The sequence below is a fragment of the Pyricularia grisea genome, chromosome VII (assembly GCF_004355905.1).
Source record: "Pyricularia grisea strain NI907 chromosome VII, whole genome shotgun sequence".
NCBI classification, from domain to species: Eukaryota; Fungi; Ascomycota; class Sordariomycetes; order Magnaporthales; family Pyriculariaceae; genus Pyricularia; species Pyricularia grisea.
In genome coordinates, this window is record NC_044975.1 from 335,005 (window position 1) to 358,167 (window position 23,163).

Sequence of the window (23,163 nt, forward strand, 5' to 3'; positions counted from 1 at the left end):
CTACACGACGCCGAGATGCTCAAGCAGGATGTTTTGAACGAGGCTGAGACAGTGTGCTCCGACTTGAAGTCTTTTCTTCCTTTTTGCTTAGATGTTTTGATCTCAAAACAGACAAGCCCTTATGAAAACAGCATACATCATTCGGAGCCATCAATGGCCGCTTCATCCTCTCCCGCAGTTTTCCACGCCCACCGAACCAGATCCGCAAGACGCGCACATGCATCATCCATCTGATCCTCGGCGATCAAGCTGAAGCTGATGCGGACGTGGCTAATTTTGGCCCCATTTACAAAAAAGGCACCGCCCGGCAGGGCGAGCACGCGATTCTGCAACGCCCCTTGCTCCATCAGCTCGAAACTGTCCTCCAACCCGCGCGGCAGCCTCAATTTCATCCACACAAACATGCCCGCAGCCGGTACGTGCCAGCTCGCCAGGGAGCCGAGGTGTTTGCAAGCGGCCGCGCAAAAGAGGTCGCGCCGTCGACGGTACAAGGCAGCGACCCGCTGGCCGTGCGCCAGGAAGCCGTCGTGGCCCCAGTGCCGGAAGAGTGCGAAGGCGAGGACCTGCGTGGTGGTGCAGGGTTGGAGGCTGTGAGTGGACGGGGGGGAATTCGGTTCGGGGGAGTATGCGTTTAGCCGTGTGCGGTGAAAGAAAATGAATTATGCGGGGACTGAATGGGAAAGGGAGGAAACATACTTGGTGTTTTCTGTCAACCTCGTCACCAGCTGTACAACCTGTGGTGCCCCAGTGAGGAAACCAATTCGCATTCCCGAGCTGACAACCTTGCTCAGCGAGTCGAACCGCACAACGCGGCCAGAGGTTCCTGTGACCTCACCCTCCAACCCAAGGTAACTTCGCGCCATTCCGGGTGGGTCCAGGTCGTAGTTGAGATAGTAGTATGCATCATCCTCGAATATGACAAAATCGAATCGGTGCGCCAATCGAAGTCTAAGATTGGATGGGGAGGACGGCCCAGTCCGTTATCAGCATGAATCAGGTTCCCCGGTACAGTAGCCGCAGTGACAAGGCGGGTAAGATCCTTAACCGTAGAAAAAGAAAAAAAAAAACATACATCTCAGTTTTGCGCAACTCCGAGCAGGTTGCTCCGGTTGGATTGGATCCTGTGGGTGTAGTGTATAGGACTTTCGGCCGGGGACTCCCTGGGAGCCAATTTGACAGGATTTTCTCGAATTCCGCGGGGATGATGCCGTATGCATCCGTTGGGATTTCGATAAGCTTATGGTTTTCTGCCCCAAGAAATCCGACAACCCCGCTAGAACAAGTCAGTCAAGAAAGAAAAAAAACTCTAACCCCTGCCAAGCCTGTCTTGCCTGTCATTTTCGGTTGTTGTTGAAGTGCAGTGTTGAGACGACTTACGCGTATGATGGTCTGTTGGCCAAGTATTAGTTTTTTAATTTGAGAATTCGCTCCCCCTCCAGTGATAACGTTTTTATCCTTCTTTGACAGAGAACTAGATTCTGCTTACGATTCAATCATCACGGCATCTTCTGGATCTGTAAAAACCTGAAAGGCCTTGAAAATAAGGTCCTGACTTCCGTTGCCGACGCAACAAGACCAATTGTGTCCGTCTGAAGATCCGTGAACCCGTTTTTGGAGCTCGAGGAACCACTGCCATAACAAAGTCAGCAGGAAACGTAAAGCCTAACCAAGGGGTACTTTCAGGGTATTTTTTGAGGACGAGAAAATAGTGAGGCGGAAAATGTACGTCAATTAGCTGCGCATTACCGCCTGCCAGGTCGTATTGAAAGGCGTCCGATACTAGCTTTTGGTCCAAGGCAATGGTCTCTTCTGGCCCTCCGTGAGAACTTTTGACGGTAAATGAAAGATCTGCAAACGGAAAGGTTGACGGATGAGGCATTCCTACGTGGTTGCAGGTCCGGCATTAGTTTCCGCAAAACTACCGAGCTTCCGATGCCGAATCGGGGTCACTTTGAAACCTTACCGGGGACAACAGAGATCATTCCGGGTTTACTCCCCAGTGGAATCAACCGACGAACTAAGACATGTTAGCTTTTTTTTATCCTTGCGGATGAAACAAAAGAGTTCAGCTTCTTACTGGCCCCAGGTTGCCATCTTCGTATGCGTTTAGACAACAACGACTCGATATCCAAGGCTTTCCCTTGTGAAAAGATTATAGAACTTGGCATTATGGTTTTTGCGATATTTGACTCGAGGCAATCACAAACTTTGAATGAGTTTAAGTTGGTTGAACTCTAGTCCAGGGTTGTCTGAGCAAAAATCGGGGGTTTTATGTACTCGGGAGCTGTTCTCTGTGGACCCCCCTTAGACGCCTCCAAGTACATGACAGCGAGGGACTTGGTCAAAGCAAGCTAATTGAGCCCTTCATTTGCGCATTGAATCATTTGATGGTCTGCCATTCTTTTCGGGATCATGCGCCCACTATCGGGAGCTATAATGCCGATCTGATACGGCAGTCAATGGTTACGAATCCACGTTTCCCACCTCGCTTATACGTGATATATAGTGGTGTTTAGGACCAGGGTCGTTGCCGGTGGCTACCTATACAGATCTGACTAAGTTATAGCAGCATATCATTGGTTATATAGGTAGTAGATCGATCCATTATCTGATGGACTCAAAACTTGGGAGAACCCCATAAGAACCTAGAAGATTTGGCTGCACTTCACGAATCGATCGAAACCCACAATTGCATATTGCTCATCTTAACCAATATTGGGGCCTTAATGGTAGTAATATAATACTCTGTATAAGTCATCATCTCTCCCGAAGACCAACCAAACACGGCGCTTTTATCATATAGAGCTCCTCGATACCTATTATCCCTGGAGATTCGGCTATGCATAGTTGCTAGAGTTTGTTTTTCAAGAGTCTTGTGATTATGGCCGGGATACACTAGATATTAGAGTTTGGGGCTGCATTCCGACACTTCCGCCTTTCTGGGTGTGCGTGCGAGTCAAGACTAAAAGGCACGCCCTGGCAAAGACCCATAATTTGGACCACTCCATCGGTACCGGAACCGAACCCAATATTCAACCCAACTTCATCCTCATAGCATGCAGTACGGCTGGATTTTGGCGGTAGGTGAAACAAGAAGGGTAGATGGGCTTTATATGTTCGTATACAGAATCACATATAAACACGTAAACCGTGGGACCTCAAATTTTCCAAACACTACTAGCAAAGAATTATGTGGTGGATACTCTGGACTTGTCTACCGTCTTGCCGCATATCAAAGGCCCCGTTCAACGAAAACATCCACGAACTGGTCTGGACTTAACCTGTCCGCCAGACGCGGCAGATGTCCCAGTATTGGAGTTGTCAGGGCCAGATCGGCTTCTCCACGACCAGAGGACGTCACCACGGTTACCCTCAACGTCTTTGCAAAAGCAATGTCACCATGGTTGCTCATCTTGTGCTCCCTGAATGGCTCCTGAATGCTCCAGCGTGGGTCATCCCGCCTGCAAGAACCTTAGCGAACACTTTTTGCCCTGCCGTCAACAAGACAAAAGAGTAAACGAGACATGACGAGGCGCAACGTAATTCTTTTGTCATCAACTACCCTGGTCAGCAAAGTCCGACGAGGTGCGTCTCGAGGAGGCCGTCGTCTCGGGGTCCAAGGTCAGTCAAATCGCAGGGGTTCAAAGATTCGGACATTTATGGAACCTTGTTTGCCTTAAACCAAACCGGCCATGACACGAGCAAAAGCGTTCCAGACTCCGCGATTTTATCTTGTAGCCGCCAACCCCGACCTGCGGGATTGGATCTGCGAACAGTTGGCATCAGTGGACCCGGCGGAGAACAAAGTTTACATGGTGACTTTTTAAAAATTAACTCGTTGCGGTGAGTTTCATTCCTTTTCTTGGCTGCCGATACACCTTCCCTTATTGTGCGGGACAAGCCGGCCAAAAAACAAACAAATCAGAACGAATGCCTGCGTCTTCACCCGCCATTATCCATAATTTCTACATCTATTATCAGCCCCGCCGGTGAGGACCTTGTCATTGATGGCCGGATAGTTCACATCCCACCCAAAACCCTTGCCGTCCCCAATATCACTACGGCAGCCACGTCCCCAAAGTTCTGGGAAAGCCAGCGCAACACCAGCTGGCGGCTTCGGCGTTTAATCGACCCGGTCACCAAGGAGCTGCGCAACCCTTCCAGGCGATGTCGACGCCTTCTTCCCCTCTGCGGCGGGCCCACGCGGCCGCATCGTAAGGAGTTTGCCCAGGTCGAGTTCCTCGTCATCCTCTCTGCACTCCTAACGGGGTTATCGGACTGAAATGGTGCCCAGAGCGGAGTGAGATGGAATGGACTGTACAAATGGTCCACGCATCTTCTCCTACTTTGAGGCTCATTGAGCCTGAGGCTTACAAGACATAGATGCGGGTAGTAAGCAATGAACAGTTATCTGGGACTGAAGTGCTGTTATGGAGGTTACATGTGTATATTCTAATGGGGTAGCCCTGTTTAAAAAAATGTCATTCGAACAGGCCAAAACCTGAACACCTAAAGGGTGTTAATGCACAGTAATGTTAACAAAGTCTGTAATTTTGGCAGTCTCCAAAAGGTGCTTTCCCTATACAGTACCGGGTTAGTAAATTAGAGTGTAAGGTGCTCTTTTAACCCATAACCAGATGTAGTGTTGAATATATGTGTCTTCCTTACACTGTGCCAGATTGTCGAAATCCCGACCTGCAACCTTCGCGGTTCTAATACTCCCTTAGTACCAAATATGCTTGGCATACCCTAAGATGTTTGATAAAAGTGTGTTTTAGCCTCAGTATTGAATTAATATTCCCTTCATCCTCCGAAGACTAGCGAAAAGGGCTGAGGTGAGTATCCATGTGTAACCTTTCCTACGTAGAAAAGAAGTTCCTCCACCTCTAAAGCCAATCCTGGCTGTCCTCTGCTAGCTTCATATTTAAACGGCAAACACTGTGACAAAAGGTCAACTGCATCATCATATAGGTGAGGCTATGTTGGTTGGAGTAACCGTTACTAATGGCGCTATCAATAGATTCCGAGCAAAACGTGTTTTGCAAACAAGGAAAACTAAGTTTTTTCCAAGTCATGCCCGAGGGCCCACGCTGAATGGCTGATAGGCATCCAGGCTGTCATCCGAATTGTATTTCAGGAACCTTTCGGGTATAAACTTCTGCGGGCCTTCCCGATTAAAAGCGCAGGGGCTTATGGCTCATTGCTGGATTTCAACCATGGCCTAATCAGCAGAGGGTTTAGGTTAGTTGGTCAGAATTAGAATTAAACAAGACGGATGAGAAATTAAACCAGCGGTTGCCCAGACCCCGGCTACCTCGTTCCTACCGTCAGGGATAACGCGGAACCAGAGCGGCAGGCAGGGGTGGTGATAGGCGCAAGGCTTTTCAAGGGTGGCGATCAGGTAAACAAATAAAAAAAGGTGTAATTGGCAACCACACCTTAAGGGATGCGATTGTGCAGAAAATATTAGAAATAAGCCATTGGGAAATTGTTCCGCCGGCAAAACGGACCAAAATTATTTCTCAGCCAAGCTCTTGGGTTGTTTTCAACTTTGACAATATTATTTGTTTTTTCCCAGCTCGTGTTATGCCTTGGGCTCACTTGCACAATACCCTAGTACCGCGTACTGTATCGTGGTAAAGTATAAATGCACTTATTGACAACGGGCTTTCCCGAGCGGTCCGAGCAATGCTACGTACCACGCACGCAGTACAGTAAAGTGGTTGGAGTTTAAGGTTCCCCCCCTGTTGTCTCCATGCCGGTAGGACTGAAAACCCAGCATTTTACACAGCGGATCGTCTGGCAGAGTACAGTAAGCCTTACTACTACCATAATAGCTACTTCATATAAATTGGTGGGGACATGCATGGCCCTGGCTGGTAGACGCTGGGTGTACATAGTATAATGGTGTGTGAGAGGTTGTCTTTTTAAACCTTAACTCAACCTAGTCTCAGTGCTCAGACTAGACCCCCCTGCAATTGCAGGGTGGACCGGGCGCTCCATGTACCTTTCAGCCACATGGCTTTTCGGCCATTCAAATCGGCCGAAAAGATCGCGCCCGTTCTAGACCGCGTGGCCGGGAAATGGACAGGCCCCTGAAGTGGTCACTTTATTTCCATTTTGAATTTGTAATAATAACTCAACCGTTTGCCTGATCGGAGCCAAATCTTGTTCACATGTAGAGTACGACAGCGGCTTTTTAACGGTGTAGTTAAAATATTTATAGCCCTAATATTGGCCACTTTAATTAGCATATTTGTAATTTGTTATTTTTATTTTTTAGAGTTCGAATAAAGATGATAAAATTATAAAAGTAACTGTATTATAAAGTTTTACAATGTAAATTATTTCTACGATTTAGTTTGTTATAATATATGTAGCGATTATTATTGTATGATTTTTAAAAATAAATGTTAAAATTTATATATAAAAAGTATATATAAATTTGAATAAGTTTTTATTAGTGAATAAAAAATTAAAAAATCGAAGGTATAGGAAAAAAGTAAAAACAAAATAAAAGATGTTGCGTATATATAAAATTAAAAACGTTGATATTTGAATTTTTTTCAAAAACTGTACTAATAAAATTTACTATATAAAACCTTTAAATTTAATTTTTATAAGCAAGGATTTTTATTATTGGAAAATAAAAAATACGTAATTTAACTTTTATTTTTCTTAGTCACGTACGAGCTTTAACTACGTAAGAATTCCTTTTATATATAAATTTTAACATTTAGCTTTCAAAAATTATAATAAACTAAGTCGTAAAATTAATATATATCCTGAAATTATATAACACAGTTACTTTTATAGTTTTACCATTTTTATTCGAATTTTAAAAAATAAAAATAGCAAATTACAAATATGCTAAATAACGTGGCTAACATCTGGGTTATAGATATAGTAATTGCACCGTTAAAGAGCGGCCATTTTGTTATATACACAAATAAAACTTGCCCCCGACCAGGCAAACGGTTAAGTTGTTATTACAAATTTAAGATGGAAATAAAGTGACCACTTCAGGGGCCTGTCCATTTCCCGGCCACCCGGTCTAGTCTCAATGCTCGGACTAGACCACCCCTGCTTCGCAATCACTGAGACTAACAAAACCCGCGGATTATCCAATTCGGGTTAAACCCGCAAGCCCGCGGGCCCCCATATTATACCCACGGGTCAATGGGCCGGGCCGGGCCCCCAAGCTTTTCGGGCTTTGGCAGGCCTTAGGCGGGCCCTGGCCGGACGAGGTCGGCGTCACATTGCGGTCGCGTGCAGTATCACGGGCCTAAAAAGACAGTTGGGATGCCGACCGCGGATCCGTCGCCGTCGTGATAGGGTATTCGACTGGGTCGTTGTTCCCAAGGATGATGAGCTTCGAAGAGTCGTGTAATGACGGAGATAATGATGATACCGCCAATTTCCGTTGAACAGCATAGTCCTCAGATAGTTTCTAAGTCGGGGGACGTGAAATTGCCGATGGGGATTGCGGGGTTGTGTTTGCCAGCTGGGAAGATTGTGAGTTTTGTTGGCAATATAATAATAACGATTGCGACGGTGGTAATAATGTAATGAGCGAGTTGGTATTTGAAAACGAATCGGGCGAGGGGAATTCCCCGGAAGGAGAGGACGGAATTGCGGATTGATCGGTTGCCATGCAATTGCTCGTGCGGGTATGGCTGTTTAACAGGGCGGCCAATGGCGAAGTTGGTCCCGTCCGTGGAGCTATTAGGGTTGGAGCTTTTGCCGCAAAATGCTCGCGGATAAGAAGCCCGTATTTGTCGAGGTAAAAGCCATTGGATGTAGAGCTATCCGACATAGAGTTATAAAATTTGGTGAAATTAGCATTATCCGCATTCGACGTGGTAGATTGTAGATTTGTCAAGTTTGACTGTTCGATCGGGTTAATATCGTTTTTGACCGGAGGTGTTTGTCCTCCACCATTTATTTTTTGGAAGATTTAATAATTTAAAAGCCTCGTCGCCAGCTTCCAATTCGGAACTTTATTTGCGGCAGTGCTGAGAAGATTACAATATTTTCTCCCCTTTGAGAGAAAAGCGTAGTGTTTGGCAATGTTCACGCCCCATTTTTCACTTACAGCAAGCACACATCTGAGGGACCTATCCGCTTTATTTGAACTTACAGCGTTGTTGAAGTCACGGCATGCATGGCTCTGGTTGGTAGACGCTCGTGTATATAATATAATGGAGGTGTGTGAGCGGTTGTTGTTTTTTTAACCTTAATTCAACCTTTTCATCACTTCATATGCAAGACGGAGTATCTTGAAAAGGTGCCTTCCGAATGCTACGTTTTTTGTATTTGAGTAAAGAGTAAAGCCCTTATGGTAGTAATTTTGTAGGGACTCGTGCATTGTTAACACCATGGAAGAACACACTCACAGCACAAAATGCTATTTCGAAGCCTTTCGTTTGTAAGCACTTCAAATTAAAGCCAAACATCCATCAACTCCATTCGTCTTTCACTTAAGCTATACCACCCGTAATTAACAGCTTTTGCGGCGTACCTCGATCTCGTTCCCATGCCTCACTTGTCCGTAATATCGCGAAAAAGAGATATCTTGTCTGCCACCAAGAACGTTTGATAAAATCCATAGCTCTGCAATGTTTTTAAGAGGGCTTCCGCGTTACGTAGTCATATTCAATTTTGTTTGCATCCTTGGTAACGAGTTTTGTTGTAACCAGAGAAAAGAAATCAGGACCCAGAAGATTAACAAGCCCAAGTGATAAATATTTGTCCAGCTTGGCTAGAGGGCTGTTTCGCCTTGCATGCACTGTAAAAAATGTAAGCTAATCACTTTTGGCCAAGGTTTATTGGTTACCGGCTATACTTACAAAGTTTATTAAGGTTTTTAATATGTTCTTCCTTTTCTTCGGGGGTCGCGTAGGTTTTGTGACCAGTTTTGAAAAGGTCGTAGGGCGAAACCAAAAACTGGGAGTTTTTGGGAGGGTTTTCAATTGTTAATTCGCATCTGCGATCCAGATGAAGCACAATATCACCGTGATTTTCAAGATGAAATGTGATTTTATCAATATTATGGACGAACGCCGAATGACTAATCTCCAATTTGGCTAAATCTTTACCCATTTGAACGAGGCAACTATTAGGGGACTCTCCGAGTATTATCATCTTTTGCTTCATAGCGGCGGCAACGATGGTTGGAAAAATGGCGAGAAAAGCGGAAATAATGATTATTTGCCGAAAAATCATTGTAAAAATATTTTTAAGGGGTTAATTGAAATAATTGCAAAAGCTGAAACAATGGACAAAAGAAAATCGAACAAGTTATATTAATTGTTGAAAAGAAAAGCGGATTGCACAAATTATCAGGCCGTTTCGGAAAGGAATAACGTGATTATATAAAACAAAAATTACATTAAACAAAACTGGGTACAGGTATAAACTCCCTGGTTAATACCGGTATAAGCGAATGAGAAGAAATGTGCCAGTGTTTTAATAAATATAAATAGATTTGTAAGTGTAGATATTCTATTTTAGTAATTCGATTAAATTACCATCATGCCCTGTGGGCATTTCTGGACCGTAAATAGATGTTGGCATATTAATAATTTAATACCCATTATGAAAATTGCTCACATGCCTGTTTGCCTCTCCACTTGGCTGCGATCAGGGTTCGTAAAATAACTAAATTAGTAGAGTTAGTCCCGTAACTAAATATGATTCAGGAAAAACATAAAAACAAAACCAATATATAACAGAAACACACAAGGTTGTCTTTAGGATAAATTGACATTTGAAATCAAAACTTTCTCATAAGATCTTCATCCTTGTACAAAGGCTTTTCATAAATGGTTTATAATGTGTTAAATTTCCTACGACGCACAGGTAAACAGCGCGGCAGGGAATTCTTTTTACAATTTCACGTACCTTAACATTTAGTGTAAATCGATGAAGGATTAGTATCGGAAAGGGTTACTCCAATTTTCGTATAAACACATTTTCTAAAGCGTTCACCATTTGTTGAAAAGGTTATTCATTAATTATTATCTCAGGTTCAATTTCAGTGTCAACATGGAAGCTGGCGGCAATTTGCAACTATTCAAACCTAAAGTTGGATCACCAACAAGAACACCTACCTTTCACTGTGCCATACCACAAACTCTCCTGAGAAATGAAGATCGCTAGTGTTCAAGACTGGAGTCTGCCTCTGCGCTGCTCCCTCACCGCCGACGTCTCAGCAGCCCCGCCATCAACACATCTGCAACTGCGCGTCAAAGCCGTCAGGGTTGCACTCCATTGTGCGTAGGCGCGGCCAAGGGACCCGCCATCCCTCGTCTCGGGGCACCACCTCTCCCCTTTGACACCAGCATTGATGGCGTTGACCTAGAGGAGCGTCCTGGGCGCCTGCTCTACATCGACGCCCCAACGGCGCCGCTACTGCCGAGCACGCCAATGTGCTCAATTGCGACCTCGTGCTCCTCCCGAGCGCCAGCTGCGGCCCCGTCGCCGTCGCCGCCCTTGTCAACCCAGTTTCCAGCTGTTGGATGGCGCTGTGTCGGCGAGTCATAAGTGGCCTAACCGTCCTCATCTTGGCTGTTACCAGCACGATCGGTTGGGCCGGTGCGCAGGTGGCGCGCTTTCTTAGCGACGCAAGGGTGCTGGGCGTGTCGAGAAGCATTGTGGAGGGAGTCGGCGTTGACGAGCATGTTTTGCTCCCACCGTCTGATCAGCGGTTGAATATCTCCGGCCTCGGACGTGTCCATGTCATCCTGGACTATATGGGCGGAACACGGGCGCGGCATATGCTGGAAACGGTAGTGAACACCGTATAAAAAGAACAGGCTGACTGTTGCCCTACGTTTACATGCTCGCAATTTGCTAAACTCCCACGGCACCAGGGTCGACCATGGTCATCACCATATCAAAAGGACGCCAATCGAGCCGTACTTGTCCCGAGCTGCAGTATCACGTATTGAGCCCGTACTGAGAAGGATTGTGCAGACGGCTATCAATCACCTTAATAAGTACAGGGGCTTTGGTAATATAAATCGGGAGTATATGTTTTCAGCATTTAGTGAAGATGTAATCACGGCAATTTATCTTGGTGACGCTAATGCTGCTTCTAACAAACATGCGTCTTTCGACCCCGAATCGTAAATCCAAACAGTGATTGATAGTTTACAAGCTGAAGCTGATCATTTACTATATATGATTCATTCCATAACGTCCTTCATATGACTCCCAGATTTCGTGCCTTGCCATGGATACCAAAGTCAGTAGCAGTTTTTGGCCGTATTAAAAGCAATCACTGAACTCACTGGAGTTAACAAGAGCCCGATCAGCTAAAGTAGTCCTGTGTTAAGGCTTCTCATGTAACTCCCGGAGATGTTTCTAGAGAACTAGAGAAGACCAACCCTCAATTCAAGCGATTGATTGAATGGCAAAATTTAGGCGTGGTTCAGGCATGCGTCAAGAAAGGCCTATGGCATCTGCTGACACTTACCTATCCAGTGGTGTTGGAACATGGGGTTTTGTCTCGATAGTGGTAGTTAGGACATATCAACGACATCTACATAGAGACTCAGCTTCGGCTTCGGGGTTCGCCTCCCAGGATGCTCTCCGGATGTCGACCTGTGGTATGGGAAGTGGACTATACCAAAAAAACGTGAGTGGGCACGAACTCTATTGCAGCCAGTCCAGGACTCCAGACCGCCTGTCTACATACCTGATGCACACAGACCCTGCAATACTTTACGAGCCACACGAGTTCCGCACCGAGCGCTGGCTGGAAGAGCAAGTCACTCCCGGCATGAAACAGGTATACTTGGGTGCTGTACATTGTGGGCCCCCTCAAAGAGGGGGTTGCAAAATCATGATTTTCGACAAAACCGTGGGCCAGATATTGCACAATATGCAATGGCGAGCCAACCCACTAATAGAATCGGAATACATTTTAATTCTTTTAATAATAACAGCCGTAACAATTATATTAAAAATAAATTGTAAAATATATTATATATTATTTTGACGTATAGTTTTAGTATAATTGAATTATATTATTTATATTATCTTTATATTTCTTTTATAAATGTTTAATTTGAATAAAACAAATTAATTTTTAAAAACCAATGATTTGTTAATAAACTACTATAAATGAAAAGGTTGAAAATATCAATTAAACGTAGTAAAATTCCACGTTTAAAATGATATATAATATATTTTACAATTCATTTTTAATAGAATTGGTACGGCCGTTATTATTAAAAAAAAATAAAAAATATACTCCGCTTTTGTTAATGGGTTGGGCTCGCCATTGCATATTGCCGGTCTGGTCAAGCTCAGGTCCGTGTGACACCTGCCGCTGGGCGAGGAAGAGCAGCTGCCGGAAGAGTACAGCAAACCCCTGAGGGATCCTACTTCGCCGCATGGGGCGTTCGCCACGGCTTTTGAGCTGAGTCCTGGATGTGCGGCGTCCGACGTTAAGCTTTACGTCTCGGCGTGGCAGTACAGGAACGACAACGCCCAGATCGCGGCTGATGTAGCGAATGCCCTGCCTGTTCTGGGTGTTGGGGAGGAAGCCGATGGGTATCTGGGCATGCTGAAGGTAGCATTCTAAGTCTTGAGATTCCCTTCCTCTCTTCTCCCGCTGGACTGAATTGCGACAAGGGCTGGCCAGAGACATGTGTGCATTCGCAGACCCCACTGCGCCGTGCTTGCCTCACACATATGTCACGTATCCATACTCTGCAAAGACGGGCCCTTAGTTAAGTGTGTACCCGTCAGCAAGCCGAGAGTCGGTGTCGATACCAATTTAATAAGTAATGGCTGGTTCGAGGTGCTGCGCGTAGTGCTGGGATTGGGTACGCTAGACGAATGAGCTACCGATGTAACACCAGGGACCTCGCTGTAATGGAATTTAGCACCCGAGTAAAGAGAGGTTCACGGCCCCCAATACACCAACATAATTTTGCAAGAGAGTCATCGGACATGGTGTTAGGCGGCGTATGGGTCAAAACGTTGTCCTGGTCAATTTCGAGGAGACAAAACTGCCGTGTATATATATACAGCGCAACGAGAGCGAGAAAGACAGAACGGGAACAAAACCCCCAGAGCTTACAAAAAAGATGGTGACCCCAAGAAAAGCAAATGAGCAATCGAGCCAAAGAAATAATGCACGCGCCACCTTATATATCCAATGCACATCATTACACCCCCACGTCTTCCGCCTTATGCAAGAAAAAGTCTACCACACCTCACGCCGCCTCCCCTCGTACCCTCCTCAAGAAGCCTCCCTCTCCCTCCCGTCCGGCGAGCTGTTGCGCGTCGCCATGTAAAACTCGTACTTGTCAGGAAACAGGATGATGTTGGCGAGCCTGACCAGCTCCACCTCAGCAGCCGAAAGCGGCGGCTCCGGTGCCTTTTCGTCGACGTCCATCTTTGAAGCGTCGGCCTCAGCCTCGCCACCAGCCGGTCTCTCGCCGTCGACATCCATCTTGTCGGCCTTGGCGCCCCCTTCCTCGGCCGACGACCCGTCGTCGCTCTGTCCCCCACCGATCCCTGCGCTCCACGGCGCGAGACCCATGGCCCTCAGCCCTTCCTCACCACCAACCTCACGAATCTCCTTCTCCCCGAGCCGCCCCACGTGCGGCGCCTCTGTCCCCAGCCCCGTCCCTGTGCTGTCAAAGTCCGGACCCGGATGACCGCGGAGAAAGTTCTTGCGCTGCCGCGCCATGTACAGCGCGTTGGTCTGCGTGAGCGGGCACGCGGGGGCGTACACCATGAAGCGTTCGTGGCGTGGCCCGTCGGTGTTGGTCGCCTTGGGGACGGGGGTACTCGGCTCGGCTGCTGCTGTCGTCGGGGACGAGGACGAAGAAACAGCCGACGACGTGATGGTGTAGGCCGTCTCGCAATGCCAGATGATGTAGTCGCCCGCCTGCAGGTCCGGCGGCGTGACCAAGGTCCGCTTGAGGTCGAGGTGCGGGTGCCACAGCTCGGTGACACGTTGTGCGTGACCCGGCACCGCGCCGTGGATGATGGTGCTTTGCTCCCCGTCCAGTTCCCAATTGTCCGGGTGGAGGAAGGCTTCCCATTCCGGGCCCTCGCGTGCCGCACCCTCTGGTGCAGGCTTTTTGGGAGAGAAGAAGGGCCGCAGGAGGAAATAAGCCGTGACGAGCTTGGGCGACGGGAGCAGTCTGATCATGCCCGGTTGGACTTGGGTCAAAGCGACGAGGCCCTGGAACATGCGGAAGATGCTGCACGCACCGGCGCCGTTGTACAGGTCTGGCGTCGCACTGATCCGCCCTGCCGCATCCCACGGGTCGTAGTCTTCCCAGTCGCCACGGAAGATGGAATCATACGTCCCGCTGCGCCCGTACCCGTCGGGCTCCCAGCGTTCAAGCGACCCACCGTCGACCTGAGCGATGATGATACCTGAATTTTCGGCAGCGGCAGTGTCGGCTGCTGCCGCTGCTGTGGTTGGTGACGGTAAAGAGGATGCCGGCGCTGATGGTGCAGTTTGCTCGGAAGGTTCAGGTGCGGTGGCGATGGCTGCTGCTGCTGCTGGTGCGGGGGTGGGTGCAGGTGTTGTGACTGCCGCGGCTGTCATCTCGGGACTTGGTTCACTTTGTGCTGAAGGTGCGGGGGCGGCGTTGGAGTTGACATGAATGCGGATACGATCGGCGTAGGTGATGGGGAAACGGGTGGCCATGCGATCCTCCTCGGTCGAGTCCCACAAACCCATGGCGAACTTCATGGCACGGAGCACGTGTGGGTGCGCCCTGGCCCTGATCTGAGCTGGTGTCCAAAAGAAGTCGAAACAGGTCGGGTCCTGCGGCGGAGGCGGCTTGATGTCGTGCTTGGTTTCGAGGTATCTCCTCGTCTCCTCGACCCAGGCCTCGGCGTCGCGGGGTGGGACGACGCCACGGACGACACCCACGCCGAAACGTTTGAGCAGTTTACTAAACTCGGCGATGCGCTCGGGGTCCTCAATATCGGCATAGTCGATGGCGCCCATCAGCTCGAGCGACGATGAAGTCTCCCGGATGGCAGCCATCTCAGCGTTGAGGGCGACGATGAGCCGAGCCCAGCTGGCGGCCACCTCCTTCTCGCGACCGGCAATCAGACGACGCTTGATGGTGGCGAAGCGCGACTGCAGCGGCACCGGCTGGGCGCCGTAGAAGGAGAGCACGGGCGGCTCCATTGTCCTGGCGCGGCGGCGGAGCTTGTTGAGTCGGCGATCCTCCTTTCTGGATTTGGGTCGATCTTGGGGTTTTGTCGTTGCCGAAGCCGAGGTCGGGGCTGATGTCGACTGGGCAGACGATTGAGATTGAAGATTTCGTAATGAGTTTTTGGATGAAAGTTGCAGGTCTCCAATCGCTGGCGACGGTGTCGGTCCACGGGAACTGCCCTCGCCGATTTCTTTGGATGCGACACCTGTTTTATTGCTGTCCAGTGATAGGGATAATGATGAAGATGAGGATGAAGAATGTGAGTGTTTTAATAACGACGGGGCAGAAGATGCGTGCTGTGGATGCTCTAGAATGTATTTCAAAGACCCTGCCGAAGGTGGTGGTGGTGGTTGCTGCTGCTGCTGCTGGCCGGCGTCGTCTGTCGCGCCGCCGCCAGAAGCTGACACATGCAGGGCGAGCTTGCTGCTTTGGCTGCCGCTGCTGAGCTCCCCGGGGTTGCTGCTCGGGTAGCTGGCGCTGCGCACAGAACCTATTTGGAATCGCCTGTCACGCAGGTCCAGCGCGCCCAGAGGCGGGGGAAGCGCCACCTTGACGTCGCCTACCACGGCCGAGTCGGACGGTCGGGAGGACAAGGGCCACATTATTGTTGATGTTGTGTTGTTGCTGTCGATGGTAATGATAATGATGCCAGTGATTTTGTCGGTTTCGATTCCATCTGCTAGTTCATGATTTAACCTCCCGTTGCTGAACAGGGGATTTTTTTTTTCTTTTTCCTTCTTTTCTCCCTTGTTCCCTCCACACTCTGTTTCCCCTTTGCAGTGGCGCAAACTGGGTTTTCGATCGGATGCAACACGAATGCAAGATCCGGCTACCGTAACAGGGAAGTGCCTCCTACTCGCGCGACCTGGTTTGCTTGTTCGAGCTGCAAGGCAAACGAAGAAAAGCGACTGATTCCAGGGACAAGAAAATAAAACCCAGATAAAAAAATAAAATAAAAAAATAAAAAAGAATATAAAGACCCAAACACGAAATCGCAGCAAGCAGCAACTCCTTCTCCTGTTATATGTGGATGGGCTTTGTTAGATGGATGGATGGACGGGATAGCCGAAATGGCTTGGACAGATCCACGCGAATCGGATTGTCAACCAATGGACCCGCGATTTGGATGCTCGGTAATAACTTCCAGCTCCCTCGTTCTCTAGTCGTCCCAACACACCCGAGTTGAAGAGAGGGAAAAGAAAGGCACACTGTAAAATTCAGCCCAAAAGAATTAAAGATGGTGTTGTGGATAATCCCTCTTTTAATGCAATGGGCTTGCAGAAAATTCTATCGAGATTGTCAAGGGGGGAAAGCCCGCGGCAGAGGGAAGGAAAAAAAAAGGAGTCAACGAAAAAAAAAAGAAGACAAAAAAAAGTGATCATGCAAACGGGACTGACAGAAAAAAAAGCCAAGAGGGAAGCCCCAGGAACAGGTCTGCTTTGCAGTTCGGCGACCAATCGTCCGTTCCAGACTCGGAGTGGTGGCCCGCTTGTGCCTATTTTACATTTGGAGATTGGGGAAGGGGAATCCATGCAAACCCCCCAAATTCTTTCCCCCCCAAAAAAAATGTAGACCAGGGTGGGAACCATCTTATTTTCCCGCCTGTACCCAAACGGCCGGCCAGATAGAGTAGACGGATGTACAGATATTGTCCGGCCACAATATACAACAAGCGGATGGGGGTCCGGCATGCGAAGCGAACGAAAAAAAAAAACAAAAAAAACGAAAGACGTTGGCCTTATCTCGCAATCAATCTAAATTATAGACGAGAGTGATGCATCATTTCAGCCAATACAATCTGTCCAAATGACTTGGATATTTTCCTCTTTCTTTTCTATCTTTCTTGTTCCCCCACACAATGACCCTTAGCTGACGCGATTTGAACCAAGCCAAGGGTGATGTGATGGCGAGCTATCTACCTATCTACCTGGCCGGCTGGCCTGTTATGTGCCTGTAAAATCACAGAGACGAGAGAGCATGACTAGGTAAGTTCGGTGCCTTTTCCGGCTTTCATCTTCGCTTACGGTGTTTGAGGCGGTTACGATAAGATCGGTCTACCTTGTTGTCAACCATGATGACCCTGCCACACAGTTGATATACTGACCTGGCCTGGAATTAGTTTTCCCTCGACGATCAATCAGCCCAAGCAGTACCATAGTAAAATACTGCAATTGAAGACAACTAAAACTCGTGCTATGAGAATAGCATAATGCTGAGAAATATACAACTGCGTGGGTAAATATCGGCCGAGTGAAGTATGCCAAGTAAAACGCAGCTAACACCAAGCACCAATAGCTTAGCTCCAAGCATCAAGCCCACACCATGCACAAAGGACATTTCCCCCAGATACATCCTGGCCTGGCTCCGGTAAGGCGGAAGAGCAGGGCCGACACCCCTGTCCTGGATGCACAGCGCCCCTTGGCTCCGCTCGCTTCCCCCCTCCAGCTCGAGCTGTCAAACAAACAGCGGCCAGTGGGACGTGGGTGGGTGGGCTGGCTTTTTTAGTGGTAATTACGAATTAACGGGACTCTTCGTTTGTGATCAAGCTGGGTGAAGAATGGATGGATGGATGGATGGGATGGTTTGCACGTGTTGTGGCAAGGAAATTCCTCCGAAAAGCTCACTTTCTATTTTATTTTTATTTTTTATGTTCTTTTTTTATTTTGTGCTGGTGATGCTCGCCTTGGGTTTAATTACAAGTGTTCATCTTCATCATGCGTCGAGCCGATCTCCCCGGTGGCGAATGGGCAGGTCGGCGCGATGAGGGAAAAGAGGCAGGTGGGCAGGCACATAGACAGAAGAAAGACAGGCAGCCATCTAGAACAGACTGCACAGAACAAAACTATGGATATTGTTATCGATGCTGATTTCCATAGGCGAGCGTGCCGTAGGAAGTACTGCCCGCCATTTCCCGGGGGCCTGAACAGGTCTAGCCCAGACCAGGTTGAACTGATTGAGGTTGGTTTGCTTTTGGTGGTGGTGAGCACTTGATTGATCTCTCCTGGTTGGGTCGGCAACGTCGTGTCGATGCGACCAAGGATCTCTGCTAGCCTGCAGCTTTTGCAGAACCCGTCGGGCCGGCGGTGGAAAGCTAATTGCATTGGAGAAAGGGGACTCGAGTCACGTGGCAAATTCTCTCTTCCTCGCCCCACCATCAACCGACCCACTTTGGAGCTCAAAGGAAGGTGCAACGTGGTAGCTTGACATGGCAAGCATGGATGGCTATCATGCGCAGGGCAGGCGCCTAATTGATACCTGATACCTAAGGCAGAAAGCTAAGTTTTAGCAAATTCTCCGGTCATGTTTCGGGTCGCCCAGCAAATCAATCTGAGAATGGCGCCATCCAGCACACCTACCAGTAAACCGTTTCGTTTGCCACACAACCATTACTACGTGGTACTCTTTAATTAACTGTATTAACCTTGGGAGCAAAAATAGCAGTAAAGACAACAAAAAGCGATTAAAAACAAATAATAATAATAATAAAATAAAAACATATCCCCGACGGCAAAGGCTACGGACCGGTCATCCGAGTGCATACATACATGCTCGGCGCATCAATAAATATCCGGATAACCTATCTTCCCGAGCCAATTCTCTTCAACAGACGGTCAAGAAGATTTTTTCCCTCCTTCTTTATTCCTGTATTGTCAATCCACTCGACCCTAGAGACATGCACCTTCCTGCAATTGTTGATCAAGTCATCTTACTGCGTGCATCTTCATTTACCAGTTCATCTCAAGTCATCCTTTTAAACCCACCAGTCCCGCCGTTTACACCGCTGCATCCCTGAGTCCCTCTATTCATCCTTCACAACGGCGTGATTTTGTGCTTGGCATTTCGTTGTCAATATATCATGCCCTGCAGCTCAACCAAGGATATGCACTGACAGACGATTCATTCAGCAACTTATTCACGCACGAAAGTTTTTTTTATCTGGGCTGGAAATGATGGTTCATGCTATTTAACTAACTTCTTCAGACCCGCACAAAAAAAAAAAAAAAAAAAAAAAAAAACTCATCCACAATTAAACATCCTCTGCATGCGCCATTGCGATATGCAAAGTCATCGACAACAATACAGCTTCCTTTTATGTCCATAATCACATCAAATCTTGCTCTTCAAGCTGCAGGGCTTCCTACACGACCAATGACGGCATCGCCATCAGCCAACGATGGAGCTCAGCGTTTCTTGTACTACATCAACTTGCTTAGAACAAGCTCGTCTCTGTCTCTGGAGCTACCCCGCCCTGTGCCTACTGTTTGTTATACGGCATCCCGACACCGATGACGGCAATATGCCAAGATCGTCATCGCCGAGACTCTGATCCCCGTACCGTTCCCTCACTTCGGCCGATAACGTACTATACATAATGTCATCGAATTTGACATTCACTCGCAAGTGCGGGGATGTTGCTTGAGGACCCGTAGTTAGGTAGCCATCTCGGGCGTCTTGGCATGACTTATATAGCAGCTTTTTATGCTCCGAGCAGACACTACACGATGTGATCCATGTTTTGCGCGTCCGGTTCCGGCTCAGTATTTGTCTGTCAGGTACTACTTATATTTAGAACCGGCCCCATTCTTGTCAAAAATTTCTTCACCTGGGCGTGTTCACCTTGCAGTTGTCCCAGCCGCCTTACTGGCAATTGAATGATACTACTGCGCTAACCGCCAAAGTAGTGTAACAAGCCCATACACGTTCCAATAGTAAGGCAGTCAGATAGACAAGATGCGGCAAAAACTCTCCACGTTCGCCGTCGTCGTCTTTGCATCAGGTCTGACCTGGGCATGTCAGCGCGAATGGGACCCTTTCGCACCGCACACCCACAGGAAACCCTTGGAAAAGCGTCAAGAGACCGAGCAATGGCCACCAGTCCTGAATGATCGGGAGACGGTCGTCGTTAACGCCTTCGACAACGTTACTATTGATCAATGGTCGGAATACTATGGCCATCAGAACAAGCTTGGTGGTCTCGGTCGTCAAGCTGCAGAATGGACTGCCGCCCGGTGGAATGAACACGGCTTCAACGCACAGCTCAACGAGTACCACGTTTACCTCAGCTACCCGCTATCTTCATCGCTGCACCTTACGACTGCCGACGGAAAACGCAAGGAGATCTCGCTGAAGGAGGATGCACTTGAGGAGGATGACGTTACGGGGCGCAAGGATAACCAGCCGACTTTCCACGGCTACTCGGCCTCGGGCAACGTCACGGCCGAGTATGTCTACGTCGGCCGCGCTGGCAAAGAGGACTTTGACCGTCTCATTGAGCTGGGTGTTAACCTGACCGGTAAGATCGCCCTCGCCCGCTATGGTGCCATGTTCCGCGGGCTCAAGGTCAAGAATGCTCAGGACAAGGGCATGATTGGTTGTGTTATTTTCTCCGACCCTGGCGACGATGGCAATGTCACCGTCGCCAAGGGCGTTGCTGCCTATCCACATGGGCCGGCTCGGAATCCATCGTAAGTAGCCGCAGTGATCAAGCCGGCCATTGTTGGGATGACCTGACCAAGCTAATTAACTCCTGACCGCCTGATGTTTAGCTCCGTTCAAAAGGGTTCAGTCTTGTTCCTGAGCACTTCGACTGGCGACCCGACCACACCGGGATACCCATCGCACGAGGGCGCCCCGAGGACCGAGATCAGCAGCGTCACGCCTCAGATTCCTTCCATTCCCATCTCGTATGCGGCCGCACAGGAGCTTCTCAGGGCCCTGGATGGACACGGCTTCACCCCCAGCCAAGTCAACCGCACGAGGAACGGGTGGCAAGGTGCGATCCAAGATGTGACTTACAGCACCGGACCCGCACCCGGAGTCACACTGTCACTCAACAACCAGATGGAGGGCAAGATTACTCCGATCTGGAACGTTATTGGCCGTATCAACGGAACCAATGAAGATGAGACTGTCGTCATCGGCAACCACCGGTAGCTACTCTTCCACTTGGTTGCTCCATTCCTGTGGTGTATCAAGTTTCTGACCTTTGAACTTCAGTGATACTTGGATGATTGGAGGCAACGCTGATCCAAACTCTGGGTCTGCTGTCCTTGTAGAGCTTACCAAGGTGTTTAATAAGCTTTTGAAGTCTGGGTGGAAGCCTAGACGCAACATGTGAGTGGATTGCCTATTTTCATCGGCCTTTGTGAATGCTGGAAAAATGCTGACAATGACTCCCTTGTTTCGGCAGAATTTTGGCCTCTTGGGGTATGATATTCTCACGCAGGCTGACTTGTTAATGCTGTACTAACCCTCCTACCAAATCCATAGATGCCGAGGAGTATGGCATGGTGGGTAGCACTGAATGGGTCGAGGACAATATCCTCAGCCTCACAGAAACGGCAGTAGCATACTTGAACATAGGTAATGATGACAACCTCCATCATTTCTCATCACTGAAAAGATCGTAAGCTGACCGACCCTTCAGACGTCGCTGTCTCCGGACCTCACCCCGATATTTCCGCTACACCTGAGCTCCACAGAGTTGCCACAGAGACCATGAAGAAGGTCGTCCATCCCAACTTTGGTGGCTTCAACCGTAGTCTGTATGACATGTGGGTAGATGCGCCGGGTGGCGGCATGGTCGGAGTCCTTGGTAGCGGCAGTGATTACACGTCATTCCTTCATCGTGAGTAGCCCCTTGGTCGAACCTCGGCCGCGATCAGGCCATCTGGGGTGTTTGTTCCAAAGTTGGCTGACATTTGCTGCAGACGGCATTAGCTCGCTCGACACTGGTAGCTACGGCAAGAGCGGAGACCCCGTCTGGCACTACCACAGCAACTACGACAGCTACCACTGGATGTCGACCTTTGGCGACCCGGGCTTTTTGGTCCACGCGGCCATGGGCCAGTACCTGTCGCTGTTGGCTCTGCGCCTGATTGACGACGAGGTCCTGCCATTCGACCTCGGCAATTACGCCGTCGAGCTTAAAGCATATCGCGACGACCTGGCCGAGTTTATCAAGAAGGCTGGGCAGGGCTTTGCCAACGTTGACCTGTCCGAGCTCAACAACGCCATCGCCGAGTTCGAGAAGCGCACATCCGAGGTCAAGACGCTCGAGATGCTGGCCGTGTCGACCAAGAACGCGGATCTCATCAAGGTCGTCAACTACAAGTACAGGGACTTTCAGCGCGGCTTCGTCAGCCAGGGTGGCCTCCCCGGCCGCCAGTTCTACAAGCACGTCGTCATGGCCCCCGGCCTGGACACGGGCTACGCGGCCGTCACGTTCCCGGGCATCCATGAGGGCGTGCAGTATGCCAACGCGTCTGTGGCACAGGAGTGGGTTGGCCGGACGGCGAGGGGTATCTTGAGGGCGGCTGATATCGTCAAGACGTAACGTGCACATGTCGACGGTGGATTGGGATAGAAATACTGTTTGGTCTTGATCATAAAGGTTATGGAGTTTCAAAAAAAGTTTGCAAGGAGTATGGTTTTACTGGGAAGCGCGGTCATTATGGTCAATGTTAATCTCTAATTAGGAAACGCGGCCGGTATGCAGGTCGGACTTGGGAGAATATATTATCAATCAGCGGTGACTGTTCTGGATTCAGTTATGAACCTATACTGATCATACTCATATTCCTTTGCCCGCCGGGCCTCGACACTTCTATTCTTCCACCGGGCCTTCCCGAGCTTCGCAACTATCCATCTTACCGGAATTGCCCCGTCCGCCTTGATCTCAATTGGGCTCACGCGAACCTCAAGGTCTTTTTTGGGCTCGGGCGGATCCGCCAACAACTCTTGTGGCTCAACCTGCAAGATCCCATCCGAAGAAAGCTGCGGCTTGCCGAGCGCGCCACCACCACCGGCCTCAAGACCGACACCCTGGTCCTCCTTGCGCTTCTTGAACATGTAAATTAGAACAAAGACGACGCCTAACAGTATCGCCGCGATCACTGGTAGTGCTATAACCGCCACCAAATTTGGCTCCTCTTTGCTGTTTTCCGGGCCCTTATTTTCG

The 23,163-nt window shown here is 48.8% G+C and overlaps 7 protein-coding genes across 7 annotated transcripts; 3 read left to right on the forward strand and 4 right to left on the reverse strand.

Moving 5' to 3' along the window:
* Positions 1-137: 137 nt before the first annotated feature.
* On the reverse strand, positions 138-2,168 carry PgNI_10166 (uncharacterized protein; the record flags this gene model as incomplete). Its single annotated transcript, XM_031130140.1, has 7 exons — positions 138-588; positions 697-948; positions 1,073-1,273; positions 1,487-1,629; positions 1,727-1,881; positions 1,964-2,017; positions 2,078-2,168. 7 exons carry the CDS (start codon positions 2,166-2,168, stop codon positions 138-140), a joined length of 1,347 nt encoding a protein of 448 aa, XP_030979919.1.
* A 1,524-nt stretch (positions 2,169-3,692) lies between these two features.
* On the forward strand, positions 3,693-4,282 carry PgNI_10167 (uncharacterized protein; the record flags this gene model as incomplete). The annotated part of the gene is made up of 2 exons (XM_031130141.1): positions 3,693-3,815; positions 3,926-4,282. 2 exons carry the CDS (start codon positions 3,693-3,695, stop codon positions 4,280-4,282), a joined length of 480 nt encoding a protein of 159 aa, XP_030979859.1.
* Positions 4,283-10,147: 5,865 nt separating this feature from the next.
* PgNI_10168 (uncharacterized protein) lies at positions 10,148-10,808 on the forward strand (the record flags this gene model as incomplete). The annotated part of the gene is made up of 2 exons (XM_031130142.1): positions 10,148-10,278; positions 10,364-10,808. The coding sequence occupies 2 exons, from the start codon at positions 10,148-10,150 to the stop codon at positions 10,806-10,808; spliced, it is 576 nt and encodes a 191-aa protein (XP_030979930.1).
* Positions 10,386-10,739, reverse strand: PgNI_10169 (uncharacterized protein; the record flags this gene model as incomplete). Its single annotated transcript, XM_031130143.1, has 2 exons — positions 10,386-10,513; positions 10,556-10,739. 2 exons carry the CDS (start codon positions 10,737-10,739, stop codon positions 10,386-10,388), a joined length of 312 nt encoding a protein of 103 aa, XP_030979929.1.
* Positions 10,809-13,255: 2,447 nt separating the features above from the next.
* Positions 13,256-15,805, reverse strand: PgNI_10170 (uncharacterized protein; the record flags this gene model as incomplete). Its single annotated transcript, XM_031130144.1, has 1 exon — positions 13,256-15,805. One exon carries the CDS (start codon positions 15,803-15,805, stop codon positions 13,256-13,258), a length of 2,550 nt encoding a protein of 849 aa, XP_030980349.1.
* A 3,385-nt stretch (positions 15,806-19,190) lies between these two features.
* Positions 19,191-22,747, forward strand: PgNI_10171 (uncharacterized protein). The gene is made up of 7 exons (XM_031130145.1): positions 19,191-20,668; positions 20,750-21,133; positions 21,201-21,317; positions 21,394-21,410; positions 21,474-21,566; positions 21,607-21,831; positions 21,914-22,747. The coding sequence occupies exons 1-7, from the start codon at positions 19,935-19,937 to the stop codon at positions 22,537-22,539; spliced, it is 2,196 nt and encodes a 731-aa protein (XP_030980350.1). The 5' UTR covers positions 19,191-19,934; the 3' UTR covers positions 22,540-22,747.
* Positions 22,725-23,054, reverse strand: PgNI_10172 (uncharacterized protein; the record flags this gene model as incomplete). The annotated part of the gene is made up of 1 exon (XM_031130146.1): positions 22,725-23,054. One exon carries the CDS (start codon positions 23,052-23,054, stop codon positions 22,725-22,727), a length of 330 nt encoding a protein of 109 aa, XP_030980347.1.
* Positions 23,055-23,163: the final 109 nt, after the last annotated feature.